The sequence below is a fragment of the Aethalodelphis obliquidens genome, unplaced genomic scaffold (assembly GCF_003676395.1).
Source record: "Aethalodelphis obliquidens isolate GAN/ISIS:26980383/991018 unplaced genomic scaffold, ASM367639v1 scaffold6, whole genome shotgun sequence".
In the NCBI taxonomy this organism is placed as follows: domain Eukaryota; kingdom Metazoa; phylum Chordata; class Mammalia; order Artiodactyla; family Delphinidae; genus Aethalodelphis; species Aethalodelphis obliquidens.
In genome coordinates this window covers 38,506,795-38,525,647 of record NW_020837950.1, presented here as the reverse complement: position 1 = coordinate 38,525,647, position 18,853 = coordinate 38,506,795, and the positions used below count along the sequence as shown (strand labels likewise).

Below are 18,853 nucleotides of genomic sequence, written 5' to 3'. Positions count from 1 at the left end.
CCCCCCATCCCTTTTTTTTTCTGTTTTTTGGGTAGCAGCCATGCTAATGCACGTGAAGTGGTATTTCTTTTCTTTTTTTTTGGCCATGGCACACAGCATGTGGGATCTTAGTTCCCTGACCAGGGATCGAACCGCACCCCCTGCAGTGGAAGCATGGAGTCTTAACCACTGGACCACTGGGGAAGTCCCTGAGGTGGTATTTCATAGTGATTTTCATTTCCCTAATGATTAGTGATGTTGAGCATCTTTTCATGTATTAATTATCCATTTACATATGTTCTTTGGAGAAATGTCTGTTCAAATCCTTTGTTTATTTTTTATTTTTTTTAAATTAATGGTTAAATTGTCGTTCTGTATAGAGTCTGGACCCTCACACCTTATCAGATATACGATTTGTGAACATTTTCTCCATTCTGTGGGTTGATAGTGTCCTCTGATGCATAATTTCTTTTCATTTTGATGTAGCCCAAGTTACCTATTTCTTACTTTTGTGGCTTGTGCTTTTGGTGTCATATCCAATAAGTCACTGCCAAATCCAACATTATAAAGATTTCCCCCTATGTTTTCGTCTAAGATTTTTATAGATTTAGGTTTTACATTTAAGTCTTTGATTCATTTTGAGGTAATTTTTGATACACTGTAAGGTAAGCATCCAGCTTCATTCTTCTGCATATGGATACCCAGTTTCCTAGCACTAGTTGTTGAAATAAATGTACTTTCCCCATCGAATTGTCTTGGCACTCTTGTCAAAAATCATTTGACCATTTATGTGAAGGTTTAATATAATTTATTTTGAAATGATATTAGTGCATATTAACACTTATATGTGTGTATTTCTACCCTTCCCCCTCCCCCAATTTAGGTAGTATCACGTTGTTTGCAGTCATTACCGTCATCCTGGGATGCCTTAAAATTGGGTACTTCGTTGGATTTTCTGAATGTTTATCAGCCACAGAAGGAGTTTTCCCTGTTACCCATGCGGTACATACTCTGTTGCAGGTAAACCACACGACACTTGTTGCTTGTTCGTTGTTGCCTGGATTCCTGTTAAGTGTATCCCAGGGTATATAAAACAGTCCTTCAGCTGCCTGCACTGTAAAGTGGGACTGTGTCCTCTTGGCCATTTTTGTGGGAATCTTAAGTGGCAGAACTTACACTGATGAAGAATCAGGAAACTCGGCGAAGTCAGAGTCCACCAGAAAAGGCTCTGGGGAATTTTAATTAACAGTTTTATTGAGATATAATTCACATACTATACAATTCACTGATTTAAAGTGTACATTTCAGTGGTTTAGTATTTTCATAGGGTTGTGCTACCGTTACCACAGTCCATTTTAGAGCATTTTCATCACCACCAAAAGAAACTTTGTGCCATTACAGTCCCTCCTCTGAGTCACTGAGACCTTTTCTTTGTTCATTTGTTGTTTGCTTACTTATGGATTAAATTCTTTAGAAATGAATGAGAGGTTCATTCTCAGCCTTGGTCAACTTGGTGTGGGTAAGAAATAAGGATTTGATACATAATTTAAACCTATAGCTTAGAATCAGAAAAATCTCATGTTTGAAAAAAACCTTAGATGGATCTCCAGTGTAGCTTCCATCCTTGGCAGAAATCCCTGGAAATGGCTATCAGAGTTGAGATAACAGTAAAAGTAATAAGTAGTATGTCTATAGGACTTTTGCAAAGTACTTTTCATTTTCACTTCGTGTAATGCTTTCAACAACACCACGAGAACAACTGTCAGATTGTCACACTAAGGAAGGAGAGGGGACAAATGACTTGCCCTAAGTCACAGCCAAGATGCCGTGATTCTTTTTTTTTAATTGAAGTATGGTTGATTTACAACGTTGTGTTAATTTCTGCTGTACCGCAAAGTGATTCAGTTATACATATATATGTATACATTCTTGATATATATATATACACACATTCTTTTACAGACATATTGAATACGTTCTTTATATATATATACACACACACACAATCTTAAGCATATATATATATATATATATATATATATATATATATTACATTGTCCATGGTTCTTCTCCACAGAAGTCACCCAGAAAGACCATGAACTTGGTCCAGGCATACTGTTATTGCTCAAAATATTTCTGCATTCCCAATTTAGGAACATCCTCCAGGACCAATTTCTCACCTGCGAATGCCAAGGATGCCATTTTTAATCTCAGTCTTTTATAAGAAAGTGGTCTCCGCTCTGCACGCAGGTGACTGCCAGTCAGCTCTTGGTGACCTTAACGGTGTTTCTTGAGATCAACACACTCACAAGTGAAGCTCTGTGAGAGACGAGCCTGACAGCAGTTTGCCTCTGCAGGAGGAACAGGGTGGCAACATTGGTGGAACAGGGTGGCAGCTTCCAGGGAGACTTGTTTGAACGGGTCGCCTTGCGTTTTGAGAGTTGTTGAGGGCTGAATTGTGTCCCCTGCATTCAGATGTTGAAGTCCTAACCTCCAGGACCTCACAATGTGACTGTGTGCAGATAGGGTCTTGACGGCAGTAATTAAGGCTAAATAAGGTCATGAGGGTGGTCCCTAATCCAGTAGGACTGGCATCTTTATGAGAGGAGGAGGGAAGGACCCAGACACACAGTGTGAGGATGCTGGAGGGCGGTGGCCATCTGCAGGGCAAGGAGAGGGGCCTCAGGAGGAACCAACCTGCCAATACCTTGATCTCGGACTTACGGCTTCTAGAACTATGGGAAAATTAATTTTGGTTGTTTTAAGCCATCCAGTCTGTGGTACTTTGTTCTGGAAATGCCGGTAAAGGAATACAAGAGTTAACTGGTTATTTATTCCAGGGGCGTCCAATCCCATGATGACAGTCTTATAGTGATGCCAGTGACAACATGGAAAGCCTTAGGGGACCAGAAAGAACTTCCTTCCTCCCTCCCTTCCCGCTTCCCTCCTTCCTCCCCCCGCTTCCTCCCTCCTTCCACTCTGCTCTCTCTCTCTCTCCCTCCCTGCCTTCCTTCCACACGGGGCAAAACCCTGTGTTCAGTACTGTGAGTCCAGGGTTGAAAAGCCGTGGTCTGTGCCCTGTGGAGGTGTCAGAGCGGGAGACAATCACCAAAACAGACTCTGTCTGCACTGTCAATGCTTTGACATAATCGCCCAGAGCAGGTGCCAGGGAGGGCCTCTCACTAGCTTTGGGGTACGGGGTGGTTGTCAAGGAGAGAGGGGTGTGGTGTGTCAGACACTATTACAAAGGACATCTGGGGCTATGAAGTCTCTCCACCAGATGGGGGGAAGATGTGTGGCCTGTGGGGGGTGGTGAGCAGGGGTGACGGGCCCGGACTGGAGCCATGGTTTAGTGCAGGGCTTATAAGCATGGACTCTGGTCAGACTACCTGGCTTTGGCTCACACCAGCAGTGTGACCTCAGGCAAATGTGTTAACCTCTCTAGGCCTCATGGGTCTCATCTGTAAAAATGCCTCCTTCACGGGGTCGTTGTGAGGATTAAGGTGCTGTGTGTAGAGCACTTTGCAGTGAGCGCTTGGTCAAGGCTGACAGCCACTTAGCAGCTTCGACTTTACCTTGAGGGCAATGGGGAGCCATTGAAGGTTCTGGGCAGAGGAAGGACCTGGACAGAAGTGAGTTTTCAAAAACTGTTACTTGGTGGGTTGAGGATCTCTCTCTTCCTTAGTTAAGGCATTTGGTCAGTAGGTCAATTAATCAATCTTCCTATACCTATTGGACACTTACTACGTGCATTTGCGACATTAGATGATGGGAGAATACAAAACATTACTTTCTAAAACATACTATTTATTTTTAAATTGTGGTAGAGTACACATACCATAACATTTGCCACCTTAGCCATTTTTATGTGTATGGTTCAGCAGTGTTAAGTATATTCACATTGCTGTGCAACCAATCAGCAGAACTCTTTCATCTTGCAAAGGAAGTTCTGTCCTCTTTAAACGCTAACTCCTGATTCCCACCACCCTTAGCCCCTGGCAACTGCCATTCAACTTTCCATGTCTATGAATTTGACTACTTTCTGTCTCTTTGAATCAGACAAGTGGAATCCTACAGGATCTGTCCTTCTGTGACTGGCTTACTTCACTTAGCATAATGTCCTCAAGGTTCATCCATGTCGTAATGTGTCAGAATTTTCTTCCTTGTTAAGGCTGAATACTATTCCGTTGTGTGGATGGACCACGTGTTGTGTGGACACTTGGGTTACTTCTATCTTTTGACCATTGTGAATAATGCTGCTGTGGATATGGGTGTACAAATATCTTTTTGAGACCCTGCTTTCAGTTCTTTTGGATTTGTACCCAGAAGTGGGATTGCTGGGTTGTATGGTAATTAAAAAAATATTTATTTAAAAAATATAGTATAGGGCTTCCCTAGTGGCGCAGTGGTTGAGAGTCCGCCTGCCGATGCAGGGGACACGGGTTCGTGCCCCGGTCCGGGAAGATCCCACATGCCGCGGAGCGGCTGGGCCCGTGAGCCATGGCCGCTGAGCCTGCGCGTCCGGAGCCTGTGCTCCACAACGGGAGAGGCCACAACAGTGAGAGGCCCGCGTACCGCAAAAAAAAAAAAAAAAAAAGAAGTATAACATTACTCAAAAAATTGAAAAAGAGACTAAAAAAGTGTCTGTAAGCCCATTAACTGAAATATTTGTTGCTGTCTTTATGTGTTCCCTCCATTCTTTGTACTCAAGTGTACATTCTGGGCAAAGTTCTACATGTAAGGTGCAGAATTTACTGTTTTGAGTGTTTCACTTAAAAAATCATAAACATTTTTTGTGTTGCTATGTAGTCTTTATCAAGGCATCAGATAAGTGGTCCTCTAACTTAGAATTCATAGATAAAAGCTAATTCACTTCAGTGTTTCCCTATTGTTGGGTTGAATGTCCTCTTTACCAGGAGTCACTACTATCTGTTTTTTAAATTGTTAGGTGTTTTGAGAATCATGCCTGAAAGTGTTTTCCAGAGCAGGATAGTAAATCTTAGGTGAAACGATGTGGAAGAGAGAGTATGTGTAAGTGTAATTTCTTGTGTGTTGTTTGATTTTCTTTTTTATGACACTTAATTGGAAATGAAGGCTAAATGAGACAAATTTATAAAGTGCCCAGCTGTGTTTGGCACGTAGTAGGTGCTCAACATGTGTCTGTGTCTAAATAAGGCCCCACATGCTTCTAGAGCTCAGAAAGTGCCTGGGACAGAGGAGGTGCTCATTCAATGTCCACAAATGAATGAGTTGAGAGCAGAGAGATTTTCCTGAAAAGGTACCTGCTCCAGGCACTGTTCTAAGTAGTTGACATGGATTATCCTATTTCACTGCTCACAGCACCCTCCAAGGTAGGTTCCACTATCATACCCATTTCATAGATGGGAAAACAAACCTGCCCGAGGCCGAGAGAGCCAGGATTTGCACATGGGTCCGATACGGCCCCCATCCTGAGTTGCTTCTAGTGACTGCGTGGCCAGGGCCCTGGGCAGCGTATATAACAGAGTGAAATAAAAGATCAGCTTGAACTAATTCTGTTCCTCATTGAAAGCACTCAGAATCTGGTTTCCGGCCACTGACGTAGTAACAGTTCAGTGAATATTTCTCAAATGAAGCCCGATAAGGATGACATAAACACGTGAACAGGGGTTATGGTAGGCAGGCTGCCACTCCCCAAGCCCCACCCCACGGCAGACTCGTCACTATTTCCTCCTAAACCTGGAGGCCTCATCTGATTCTCATGGCAGTGCCCCTGCAGCACTGTTCCCCCCAACAGCCCCGGGAATGGCACTGCCACCTGAGATGAGGATAGTGACTTGCCATTTGGGGGCGGGGGAGGTCACTGCACTGACTTTCCCAAAATTTTTCACACCTTTCCCTTAGGTTTTTTTTTTTTTTTTTTTTTTTTTTGTGTCCGGGCCTCTCACTGTTTTGGCCTCTCCCGCTGCGGAGCACAGGATCCGGACGCGCAGGCTCAGCGGCCATGGCTCACGGGCCCAGCCGCTCCGCGGCACGTGGGATCCTCCCGGACCGGGGCACGAACCCGTGTCCCCTGCACCGGCAGGCGGATTCTCAACCACTGCGCCACCAGGGAAGCCCTCCCTTAGGTTTTATAGCTTCTCAAGGGTGCAAATACAGTGATGGCTTTCCCATTGATGTATCCTTCTTTTCTTCCTTTATTTCCGTTTAGGTGTACTTTCTTTGGGGGCACGCAAAGGATATCATCCAATCTTTCAAAACACTGGAAAGGTAAAAATCATGGGTAATTGCTTACGTGTTGAATTTAATGTTCATTTGAAACAAACAAAACTCATCACTGCCATCTTGATTGGGGTTTTGGGGGGGTGGGGTTTGAACTGACTTTATTATTCTGTAAATGTGAATTTTACAAAGTGCTTTATAATGAACGATCACATCTTCTTGTTTGTTTGTAATGGATTTCACCTCCTGAAACGGCTCTGAGCACACTGCAAGCCCTCGGTTTCCTGGTCACTGGTGGACGTTGTGTCTTCTGAGTTATGATACGGTGTCAGCCGTGGCGAAAAAGCAACAGTCTGGACTCTGCCAACTAGCTTGCTTGGGTTTTAAATGAGACCGAAGCTCCTCTCCATCCTGACAAGCAAAGCCTTCATTTGTGGCCTGGGAAGGGGACCCTCCGCTTTGCCCTCTCTGGGACATCTCTGGAAGTAGGGTGTTGTGGGTTGGATTTCACTTCTGCTGTCTTAGAAACTTCCCCTTTATGAGCTTCAGTTTTTCTCATCTGTAAAATGGAGATAATAGCATAGCCAACCTCTGGGGACTGGATGAAATAACTGATGTGAAGCTTGTTCCTGGCATAGAACAAGGACTCAGCAAGTGTTGGCTCTATTATTATCTCTGGTCACCTCTCCCTCGAGATGATTGTGAAGATCAAGGCAGAGAATCTACGGGATAAGAGGGTGAATTACCTAAACGCATGGTATGATTATCATGTAAGAAAGCCTCTGTGCACACATACAGGGGAATCAAGGGATCACTATTTGGTTTCTAGAAAGATCCCTCATCATATAAACTGTCAGTGAGGAACAGAAAAGTCCCCCAGTACCTTTTGAAATGAAATCTGCTATTTAAGAGAGTGACTTATGTAAGACCACTGGTTGGAACTATTTTAACAGACTATTGAATTAGAAATAACTTTCACCAACCTCATTACGCAAAAAGGATCAGCTTCGACAAGGAGTGAGGCATCTATTGAGCTCCTACTGTGTGCAGAGCCTGCTGCCAGGCACTGGTGGTGATATGCAGAGGTAATGGGCTGAGATATCCAGGCATCTGAGCATCATTCCAGGAATGTGCAGCCTGTGCTCTCCCCTGTGCAGCCCCAAGCAGTGGCCTTGGCAGTGATCTTTAACTCCCATCTTAACACGAGAAGCCACGCCTCCTGGCAGAAGGCACCACTGCTCTGCCTCCAGGGGAGGAGAATGGACAAATGGGGTCCAATGGATAAGTCAGGGACAAATGAAGTCCAGGCCCCGATGACCCAGCAAAGGCAGCTTTAATTGTGCCTTAGGGCAGGACAAAGACTTCCACATCCATCCTCACATTTAATCCAGGCTCTGCCAGGGTAACTATGGTAACTATTCTTCTCTGCATTAAATGCCAGGGTAACTATGGTAACTATTCTTCTCTGCATTAAATGGATGTGGCAGGTTAGGGGACTTAGCTGGGTCTCCAGAGTGCAAGTGGCCAGCTGGGGATTCCCATCTAGTTTCTCCCATTTTGTGTGCTGGACCAGGTGACCTGGTCCTCCTTCCATCAGTGAGCCTGGGCTCCACTCGCAGCTTGAGGAGAACACTTGCTGATTTTGTTCTGGGGCATGGGTTTCACTTCATCTATTCCATAGACATTCTTTAAAAAAATGTCACTTTTTTTTTTCCTGATAAAACTTGTAAGGGTACAGTGTAATTAAAAATCATCATAATGCCACTGTTATGGACTGAATGTTTGTGTCCCCCCCAAATGCATATGTTGAAGCCCTAACTCCCAATGTGACGGTATTAGGTGGTGCCTTTGGGAAGTAGTTAGGTCATTAGGTCCCACTAATTCCCCATGATGGGATTAGTGTTCTTATAGAAGAGGAAGAGACACCAGATCTCCCCCCTCCTCGACCCCTGCACAAAGCGCACCTAGAGGAAAGGCCACGTGAAGACACAGTGACAGGCAGCCATGTGCAAGCCAAGAAGAGAGGCATCACCAGAGACCAACTCTGCTGGCACCTTGCTCTTGGACTTTGAGCCTCTAGAACTGTGAGAAATAAATATCTGTTGCTTTGTTATAGCAACCACAGCTCAGACAGCCGCTACCCAGAGGTCACTACTATTCACACTTTGGTCTGTTTTCTTCCAGTCTTTTTTTGGTGAATAGATATATACATTTTTTTCTTTTTTCCTTTTTACAATTGTGGTCCTGGTGAGGCTCTCTTCCTGACTTTCAGGTGCTGCCTTCTTGCCATGTCCTCACATGGCCTTTTCTCTGGGCAGGGAGAGAGAGACCTCTCTGGTGTCTCTTCCTCTTCTTATAAGGACACAAGTCCTATTGGATCAGGGCCCCACCCTTATGACCTCATTTAACCTTAATTACCTCCTTAGACCCCATCTCCAAGTACAGTCACATTGGGGGTTAGGGCTTCAACATATACATTTTGAGGGGCCACAATCCAGTCCATAACACATCTTGTTGGACATCGAATTTTTCTGAAAGTTTTTGTTGTTATTATAAATAGTACTGTGATGAACATCTTTGGCTAAAAATATTTTTGAACCTCTCTGATTCTTTTCTTTTTTTAAATTATTTTATTGCAGTATAGTTGATTTACAATGTTGTGTTAATTTCTGCTGTCTAGGAAAGTGATTCAGTTGTGTATATTCCTTTTCCATTACAATTTATTGCAGGATATTGAACGTAGTTCCCTGTGCTATACAGTAGGACCTTGTTGTTTATCCTCTGGTTATTTTCTTGAGTTAAATTCCTAGAAGTAGGATTGTGGGGATAAAGGGTGAGATGTTTCCAACAAATGTATATTGGGTAGTTTGACCTACTGGGAACTCCTGGCTGAATGAAATGGGCTTTCCCATTCATAAAGCATTTTCTTTTACATGTGTTACTTATGAGAACCTCTCACAGTAGCCCTGTCAGGGACAGTAGGTATGATCATGATCCCACTTTGAGATGAGGAAACTGAGAAATGAAGTAAATGTCCAAGGTCAGGCAGCTCCCCTGTGCATAGCTGGGCAGGATCTGAATGCTGACTTTAAATCTACTGCTATTTCCATGGCATTGCAGTGGCTGCAGTGGCCAGCAGGGTTTGCTGGGTGAAATCTTTCTCTTTGATTAGTTGACATCACAGTATATTAGATATATTGGGATTAACAAAATATCATTAAAATTATTTTCACCTGTTCCTTTTTACTATTCTTTAAATGTGGCTACTAAGAAATTAAAAATTACATATGTGGCTCACATCAGTGTCTTGCATTATCTTTTGGGGGATGATGCTGTCCTAGGCCATGTACGCAGACATTTCCTACCAGGATTTTTCATCTGAAAAAGTCCCTATAGGACTGGGGCCTAGTCCTGCCTTGGCCTTGCTTGTTGAGCAATTGGAGACAAGTCTCTTCCTGTCTCTGGGCATCTTTCCTAAACTGGATAGTGAGTGGTTTGAACCAGATATGCTTATAACTTGATTTAGCCTGTTTTTTTGTTTTTTTTTTTTTTAAATAGGGCAAAGTGTTAACCATTTTTGAGTTACTACCTTTCAGTTTTTTTTTTTTAATTTGTATTTTTCGTTGCACTGGGTCTTTGTTGTTGCACACAGGCTTTCTCTAGTTGTGGTGAGTGGGGTCTACTCTTCGTTGTGGTGCATGGGCTTCTCATCACGGTGGCTTCTCTTGTTGCGGAGCACGGGCTCTAGGCACGTGGGCTTCAGTAGTTGTGGCACGCGGACTCAGTAGTTGTGGATTGTGGGCTCTAGAGCGCAGGTTCAGCAGTTGTGGCTCACGGGCCTAGCCGCTCCGCGGCATGTGGGATCTTCCTGGACCAGGGCTCGCACCCGTGTCCCCTGCATTGGCAGGCAAATTCTTAACCACTGCGCCACCAGGGAAATCCCACCTTTCAGTTTTAGATTTAGATGTCTCTAGAAAAATTGGGAGGTTTGATAATCCAAAATGTGCATGGCAACAAAGAGCTAGAGCCAAGTTGGGGTTGTTCCCTCCAGATGGGGGGGGGGTGGTGGCTGCTCAGTTAGCTACAGTCCCCAGCACTCCCTAATGTTATCCCAGGCCTGCTTTATTCATTGACATTTCTTGCTATGCCCTGGAGTTTTCAAAACTTCCCTCTCCTGGACTTACCCTTTTTTCTGATCTTTCGAGCCAATATTCCACTATCCATGCTTTTAGTACATACAAGGACTTTTCTCCTGGTGTGAGAATTCCTCTTACTGGTTTGAGTCCTTTTCTTTTCTCAAGAGTGAAGTTTTGAGGAGCAGCAGTTCTGAAAAAAGACCTGGAAACATAAATTGAGATTAGAGAATGGCTCACAGAACCCTTCTTTATTGTGGTCTGGGGTTATCGGATCCAAGTGTGAGAAAGGCAGCTTGGCATGAGGAAACAACGCCTGCCTTTAGTTGGTAGGACAATTTCCAGATCAAATCAACAGGAGGCTGCCAGCTCGCAGGGAGCGTTTGTGGCAGAACAGCCAGCAGCTGTGGGCGGCATTAGTATTACCTGCTCAGGTTCAGTGGACCTGGGATGAGACAACGCCATTTGGACCAGGAAAGAGGAGAAGAAAGGGGAGCTGTGTGCATTATAAGTAAAAGAAAAGCCAGCCAGCCGGAGGCAAACAGCATTGTCTGCATTTGTCAAAGGCTTTATACAATGCCTCCCAGATGTCCCGGGGAAGGCTGGCCACAATCTATAGCAACTGGGCAAGCATGAGGGGCAAGCAGATGGGCAAACAGCTGACTCAGACACCCCCAGGTGGCTGTTTCCTTCCCCACTTGTGCCTCGACACTGGGAAGTTGCCAAAGGAAGCTGGAGTTCCAATGAGGAAAGACTTTGCTTGCGGTTGCTTGTGGGAACCCCAGGGGGTCATCTGGGGTTAAAACTCAGAGGAGAGGCAAGGTCAGGGTTGAGGACCCAACTGTACCATTCTTCCTGTAGGGAGATTATGCACAAGGGTGCTCTTGGTTACATGGGGAGGGGGCTCACATCCTCTGGGCCTCTGCTCTCCAACTGAGAAGTGATCAGTTACACACAGGTTTCAAGGAATTCCTCTCTCAAATCACCTGTACTTGCTGCACCTGCTCCATGCAAGGCCCATTGTTAAGCACCCTGGAAGCTACCAAAGTGAATACATCTTAAACTGGCAGCCATGGGGAATCTTTGGAGGTTTTGAAGCAGACAGTGACTCCATTGGAACCATATTGCCCCAGATCCCTCCTCTGTTCTCCAGAGTCCACCCTCCATGTCATTTCTTTTCTTCTTCTTTAGGAGGCAGTGTGGTCAGAGGCAGGGACCGAACTCTGAGGTCAGACTAGAACAGCCTTGTCGCTTCCTAACTTTCAAACCCCAAATGCAGCTACATATTCTGTTTGTAAATAATATGGCCTAATTCCTGAACCTGTCCGAGACTCCAGCAGCTCAACAGTGTCGTCACAGAGCAGGATCTTTCTATGTTTCCACTCTGCCACCCTCAGTGGGTGAGGGTTTCATCCCATGCTTGTTGCTTCATGGTCACAAGATAGCTGCCAAAACTCCAGCCTTCATGTCTGCATTGAAGGCTGGAAAAAAGGGGGAGAAGAAGAAGTAGGCTTTTCTCATTCTGATCTCTTCCATCAAGAAAGCAAAAGCTTTTCAGTAGTGCCCAGTAGACCTCGTCTCACATCCTACTGGCCACAGTGGCCATGCTTAACTTCAAGGGAGGCCAGATGGTGAGCTTCTGGTTGGTTTTGGTGTCTTTAGAAGTAAGTGGTAAGACAGAGGGCGTGGATAATGATCATTGGGTTGGCAACCCAACAGTAAAGGCGTACCCCGTTCTCCAGATTTCCAAAGTAGCCCTTTCATCTTTCCTTCATTGTTCTATTCCCTTTTGGAAGAAAGGGTTCGGGGTATGGTGGGGTAGGTTGCCCGTTTTTAGTAAATTTCCATCCCTGTATCCCTGCTTCCAAGACCCAGATTTTTATTTGTTTTGTTTTGTCCCGTAGACAATGAGTTGAGTACTGGCAGGTTCAAGATTAAGGCAGGATGCCAAGGCTGTGGTTTTGGAAGGTCCCATGGAACTGCCAGACAGGGGACCCTCAGGACCAGAGCCTGAGCTGCCAGATGACATCACAATCACTGCTAAGAAGGAGGCTTGTGTGTGTGCCCGTGTACATGTGTGCAGTGCCTCCATCTCACCTCACGGGGCTAGGAGCTTCCCAGGGCTGCTCAGGAAGTGGGTCCTTGTGTTTTTCAGGTTTGGGGTGATCCACTCAGTGTTCACCAACCTGCTTCTTTGGGCGAACAGCATCCTGAATGAGTCAAAGCACCAACTTAACGAGCACAAGGAACGGCTCATCACCCTGGGCTTCGGGAACATAACAATAGGTGAGTGGCAAGAGTTGCCCAGCTGCCATCTTGGAACAGCTCGGAAACCTGCAGAGACCAGAATGTCCATAGATGGAGGTACGGGTTTCAAAGACCTGCAGGGTCCACCCAATGCAACATCGGCCAGACAATCCTCTGTTGTTGAAAATCTTTCAAAACCTCCTAAGTCTCTCATCCTGCTTCCATAAGTAGGGTGTGCTGAGCATAATTAAAGGTTTCTTCAGTGACTCAGGGACTTGTCAGATCCAGGGGTCATCATTTTGATCACCATTTCTCATGGTCCAGTTTGGTATGGAAATGAATGTCTTTGTTTACAACCTTGGAAGATTGGTGGTTGTTTCTGTTTGTGTTTTTAATTAAACTTCTATTACCAGTTCTTTCTACTAAAAGTATAGCTTTAAAAAGTCCATAGAAGTCTAATGGTATGTTGTGGTTAATTGGTTTTCGTTCATTTGAAGTTTTTATTTAACTCTACTTAGTTTATAATTTTGGCCCATCTTTATCCCCCCCTTGTTCCTATTGGAGTGCCTGTCTCATGACTCTTCATTTTCTTCCAAAATTCTTTAGCATTTGTGACCTGTTGCTTCTATATTAGAGCACTGGGGTTGAGAAGAATGTGGGGTAGGGAAGGTGCAATGTACAGGGGACTGATGTCTCAGGTTTGGGTCTTGTTCCCATCACCTTCTAGCTGTGTGACCTTTGGAAAATATTCAACCACTCCGAGCCTCCCTTTTCTCTTTTATGAAGTGAAGGGACTTGAACCATGTACTTTCCATGAGTCCTTCCAGCTTTAATGTAATGCACATCTATCCTCTCTGCACAAACCCAGGTCAGTCCCAGAGAGCAATTTTAAACCCGTTTCCTCACCAGTGCGGTGGGGATGACAAAATTAGGGGGACACACTACATTTCTTCACCACCCCTAACAAGCAGCCCACTCTTGGGAAGGCCATTCTCTTTGGGACCTGTCTCCTCACTGGTATCAATAACAGTAACAGCAGTGACGACAATAACAAAAAGTTTTGTTAAGCATTTTCTGAGTGGCTGGCACATTAAACTCTTGTCCCAACACTCTGAGGTAGGCAACAGTGACCTCATTATATGGGTGAAGCCATTGAGCCAGAGAGAAGTTAAGTGACTAACCCAAGATCACACAGCAGATGGACGATTGAGCTGGGATTTGAATTCCAGCAATCTGGCTCCAGAGACCTTGGTGAAGATGGGATTAGATTAATTTATAAAAAAGGACTCTGTCAGCTCTAACATTCTGTTAATCTGAACCTTTTCTCCTGAGTATTTCCCTTGTCTTTTGCATTGTATTGTATTGTGTTACAAGTGTTGGGGAAACTCCTTTTGAATTGAAAATTGCAGTATTCTGCAAAAGTGAGGGTAATTAATACTAAGGTAATTAATTCTGCAAAAGTGAGGGTAATTAATGCTAAGCTTTTTTGTCTGATTTTATAAATAGTATCATATAAATTAAAACATATCATAAATTAAAACAATGACAAAACGTAAAGAAAAAATCCACAATAGCACCTACACAGAAGTGCACTTAAATGCTGTTAACATCTGGTTATTTTTTGGTCCTTGTGCTATTTATTTTTTTATAGTTGAGATCATACTGTACATATTCAATCATTTTTTTCTACAACATACAATAAGAAATAGATTTTACATTGCAACCCAAATGAACACATACCTGTGTGTACACATGAAATAACAATCTTACTATATCAGAGACACTCAAATTTCTATTGTATTTGATTCCATTCATTCAATCCTGTTTTATTCCATTGCAATTCCATTAAAAAATATATTGGTCGCTACCCTCTAAATTGATTTCACAACTGAGTTCTGTGTTGTGGTATGCATTTAAAAATACTGGATATACAATTTGTTCTTACTTTTTTCCCATTGTTATTGTAACAGTTATTTTCTTGTATCATTAAAACACAATTATAATTTTTAATGGCTGCCTACTATTCTATTGTAAGGATGTACCAAAATTCATTTAACACTTTCTAAATTGTTACACATTGAGGTGTTTCTCTTTCTTTCTCAAAAACTCACAACAAAATTTTACCTAATGCTTTGACTATATTTTTGACTTGTCCTTTAGAATAGATTGGAATTATAGGCCAGAGACTTTATATCATCTTTAAGGCTTTTGTTGCATATTTCATTAATTACTTACAGCTTTTCCCCTCCTTGTTATGAAATGGTCCTTTATACCATTGCCAAGTGTCTTTCAGAAGGTGGGGCCTGTCTCGTGCCACACTTGCTGGCTTCGGATATTCTCAAGAGGAAAATTTTTGCTGATAAGGGGCATTTTCCCTCACAAAGTTGTTTTTAAAAAGTAATTTAAAAACCACACAGGTCAATCATATTGATATAGAAAGTTTAGAAAATACAGCGAAGCAAAATCTAGAGGGAAACTTACAGAAGGTTGTATGTCAATTATATCTCAATAGAAGTTTCTTTTGCTGAAAAAAAAAATTCACCTGCCATTTTCCCGCCCAGAGATAACCATTGTTAACATTTTAGTTTATGTCCTTCCAATTTTTTTCTGTGTCTGTCTACCTCCCTATCTCTCTGTCTCTGTATGTATACATCACCAAGATATCTATAATTGATAAAAACGGAGCCGTACTCCAGCCTCTTTCGCAGCTGCTTTTGTTCAACAGTGTCTTCTGAACGTCTTTATATGCTGATGAGTAAATTTCTAAAATACCATTTGCAATGGCTGGACAATATTCTGATGTATGGATAAGATCTAATTCGTGTAATACTTTGGGGAGTATTCATGGCTGTCAATTTAGCCATGATATGAAACATGACAAAAAGCCATGAAATAAAGCTTTTAATTCAATGGCAAACCCAAGCATGAATCCACAGTGAGAGTATTTGTTTGTGGTTTTCTGCTTCGCCACTGAATGTTCTAATTGTCCTCCCCTGTGGTCTGTCTCCCCGCTAGTTTTAGATGACCACACGCCTCCATGTAACTGCACACCCCCGACCCTCTGCTCTGCCATCTCCCACGGGATCTACTACCTCTACCCTTTCAACATAGAATATCAGATACTGGCCTCCACGATGCTCTACGTCCTGTGGAAAAACATCGGGCGCAAAGTTGACAGTCATCAGCGTCAGAAGATGCAGTTCAGGTCTCACGGGGTCATGCTGGGCTCGGTACTGGGCCTGACCGCACTGGCTGCCACCATTGGGGTCGTGGTGGTGTATCTGATTTGGATCGGGCGTTCCAAAACCGGGAGCGAGTCAGCACTCATCATGTTCTACCTGTATGCCATCATCTTGCTCGTACTCATGGGGGCGGCGGGGCTGGCTGGGATCCGGATTTATAGGCTAGATGAGCAATCACTAGACGAGTCCAAAAATCCGGCCCGCAAACTGGACGCAGACCTGTTGGTGGGCACTGCCTCCGGCTCCTGGCTCATCTCCTGGGGCTCCATCCTGGCCATCCTCTGTGCCGAGTCCTGCCCCCTGTACACCTGGTACAACCTGCCCTACTCCATCCTGGTGGTTGTTGAGAAGTACATCCAGAACCTCTTCATCATTGAGTCCATTCACCGAGAGCCAGAGAAGCTCTCCAAGGACATCAGAACCCTGCAGGTGGTCACAGTCTACAATGGCAATGCCACATCCCTCCCTTCTTCTTGCTTCGAGAGCAGACCTGCAGCCGGGGACATGGCTCCCCAGGACAGTGAGATGCCACATGCGGCCAATGGAAATATGTGTCTGAGAGAAGTTGGTAGCAAAGAGGAAGAGGAGAAGAGCTGGGAAGGGGCCCTGGGCCCAGCCTGCCACGCCCATCTCCTGCAGGGCAATGCCCAGAGAAGAGTCTTAAGGAATATTGCAGCCTTTTTGTTCCTCTGCAATATTTCGGTAATCTGCAAGTTATTTCTTTATTTAAAAATACTGATTAATCTGTTTTCCTTGCCGTTTTCAAATAAGGAATAAAGGCAGCTTTTAATCAAAATAATTTAAACGTAAGGTTAAAATATTAGACTGGAACATAGGCTTATATTCTACAAATTTGCTGACTGAGTATCTATATGCCATGGACTGGGGTGGGAACTAAGAATTAAAGGTGAGAAGACGTAATCTCTTTCCTCAAAAAGGTCACAGTATTAGTGGGAGAGGGAGACAAGGAAAAAATATAATAGAGTGAATATGGCAAATGCTGGGACAGGGCTATCTGCAAGGTGGAATGGGAGCATGGAGTCAAAGAGGGACTTCAATAAGTAGGGGATACTTGCGGTGAGACAGAGACTCAATTAGGAGTGATTTTGGCTGCAAATAACAGATAGCTTGATCAGCAGTATCTTCAGTCTTAAAGACAAGAATTCTGGAAGTTGGCTATTCAGGGTTGGCCTGGCTGCTGAACCCTATCATCAAGGATCCAGGCACTGTTCACCTTTCTACGGAATGTGGTTGGCACATGGTCATAGGATGGCTGCAGCAGCACCAGGCATCACATCTGGGTTCAAGACAGGAAGACAGAGGGAAGGATTGGTGCCAGGCAATGTCTACAATTGATGTGACCACCCCTAACTGCAAGGGAGGAGGGGGAAGTGGATGGTTTGCTTTCTAGCCTCTATAATGGACGGTAACAAGGTAGAAAAAGGTGTGCAATCAGCCACTCAATATTGTCTGCCTCAGCCTCAAGGAACCGTTGGAAATTTACCAACTGTGATCAAGGCAAGAAAAAGAAAGGCTTGGGGCAGAGGGCACGTGCTGTGCAAAGACACAGAGGCAAAGGACACCATGGCCTATTTGAGTAGCACGAGCAGCTTGTCGTGAATTCCATACACGTGAAGCAGGGCGGGAAGCAGGATGGAGGGTCTGGTTAGACGGGTCTGGCTTGAGCAGAGCTTCATAAGCCTGCCTGAGTCTGGTCTTCACGCTGAGGGCAGTAGAGGACCCTCTCAGATTTGTGTTTTAGAATGATCTAGCAGCAACGTGCAGGAAGGATGGAGGGAGGTAAGATCAAAGTCAGGGAAACCGGAACAGAAGCCCCACAGAGCTGCCCAGATAGGAAATGATGGAAACTTGAACCAGGGCAGTGCTGGTGGGGATGGTGAGAAGGAAAAGGAATACAAAGCATTGTGTGTTGTTGGGATTTGTTCTAGAGGTACATAGAAGGGTGGCAGGTCTGGGTAAAAAGGAGGGAGAAGCAGCCTTTGGTGCACACAGGCATCGGCAGTGACTGTGGCTGGTGGAATGGTGACGATGCTGCAGCCCACGGGGCCCGCCCATCATCGCAGCCAACTCTCTGCTACCAGCCTCCGTATCATCAGGGCTGCTCTGTTTCCCCAGAAGCTTACTGATTTTTAGCTTCCTCTCCCTAATATCAGTTGGTGCATGTCCAGGGACTGCAACTTTTGATATTACCCTAAGGCCACAAAATTGGGGGTTCCATCTGAAGCTGAAAGGGCCATGTGTCTGCCAACCTAATCTGATTCTTGCTTTGGGTCACCTGGACCTTGGTCCCCCTCCAGATTGGCAGACAGTTATGGGGAGTTCTGAAGGGAGAAGGGGTCCCAGAAGAGTGTGGCTCCAGGTGCGCCCTCTTCTTTCATCTTATAGACATTTATGGGGCACCTGCTCTGTGTCAGGAACTATGTGGGTGCAGCAGTGAACAAAGGACTTAAAACAGGAAAACAAGAGAGAGAGATATTAATAACTACAATGGGGCTGCATTTTATATAAGGCTTACATTCCAGAGAGGGGTGTATCAGCTTAGATTCTTATAAAGTCAGAGTTGGTTCTAGAAAGCCCCTAAAGCGTATTTTATTTTATGCACCCCAAAGTATGAAGATCTCTCTTTTCAGTGAGTTCAGAAAGACCACTTTCCCTGTGTTGGTTTTTTGCTTGATCACCAGGCTGTATACTTGGCTTGCTTTTTTGGACCAGCCTGACCGAGAATAGCACTGCTATACTAGAATCGAGTGGCAACTGAGGGTCTCTTGGGACCCGAAGGCCAGGTCCAGGGCTCTGGACCAGGAGAAGGACACGTTTTATCTCTTCATCTCTGTGCTCTGCCCCTGATGGCCCCAGGCACTGCCTCCGTTCCCTGGGGAGTGAGCCAGAGGACGGAAATCATTGTAGGCTGATGTCTTAGGATGACCTGAGCCAACTCCACGGGCAGCACTGTGGAACCCTGCACTTCATCCCATGTTGTGCCAAAGGCATCAGGCAGAGGCAGGAACTGTTTCTGTCCGGGACCAGGAG

The 18,853-nt window shown here is 44.6% G+C and overlaps 2 protein-coding genes across 2 annotated transcripts in view; both read left to right on the top strand.

Moving 5' to 3' along the window:
- Positions 1-948, top strand: part of TMEM128 (transmembrane protein 128) — a 30,180-nt gene extending 29,232 nt beyond the window's left edge. Inside the window, exon 5 of the mRNA XM_027103360.1 lies at positions 863-948. The gene's annotated coding sequence lies outside the window, so the exon portion shown is untranslated. The remainder of the gene's footprint in view (positions 1-862) is intronic.
- OTOP1 (otopetrin 1) overlaps positions 1-18,853 on the top strand; it is a 44,091-nt gene that overhangs the window by 11,964 nt on the left and 13,274 nt on the right. The window contains exons 2-5 of the mRNA XM_027103363.1: positions 863-999; positions 6,170-6,228; positions 12,469-12,599; positions 15,576-16,504. Coding sequence (XP_026959164.1) covers positions 863-999; positions 6,170-6,228; positions 12,469-12,599; positions 15,576-16,504 — 1,256 coding nt within the window. The remainder of the gene's footprint in view (positions 1-862; positions 1,000-6,169; positions 6,229-12,468; positions 12,600-15,575; positions 16,505-18,853) is intronic.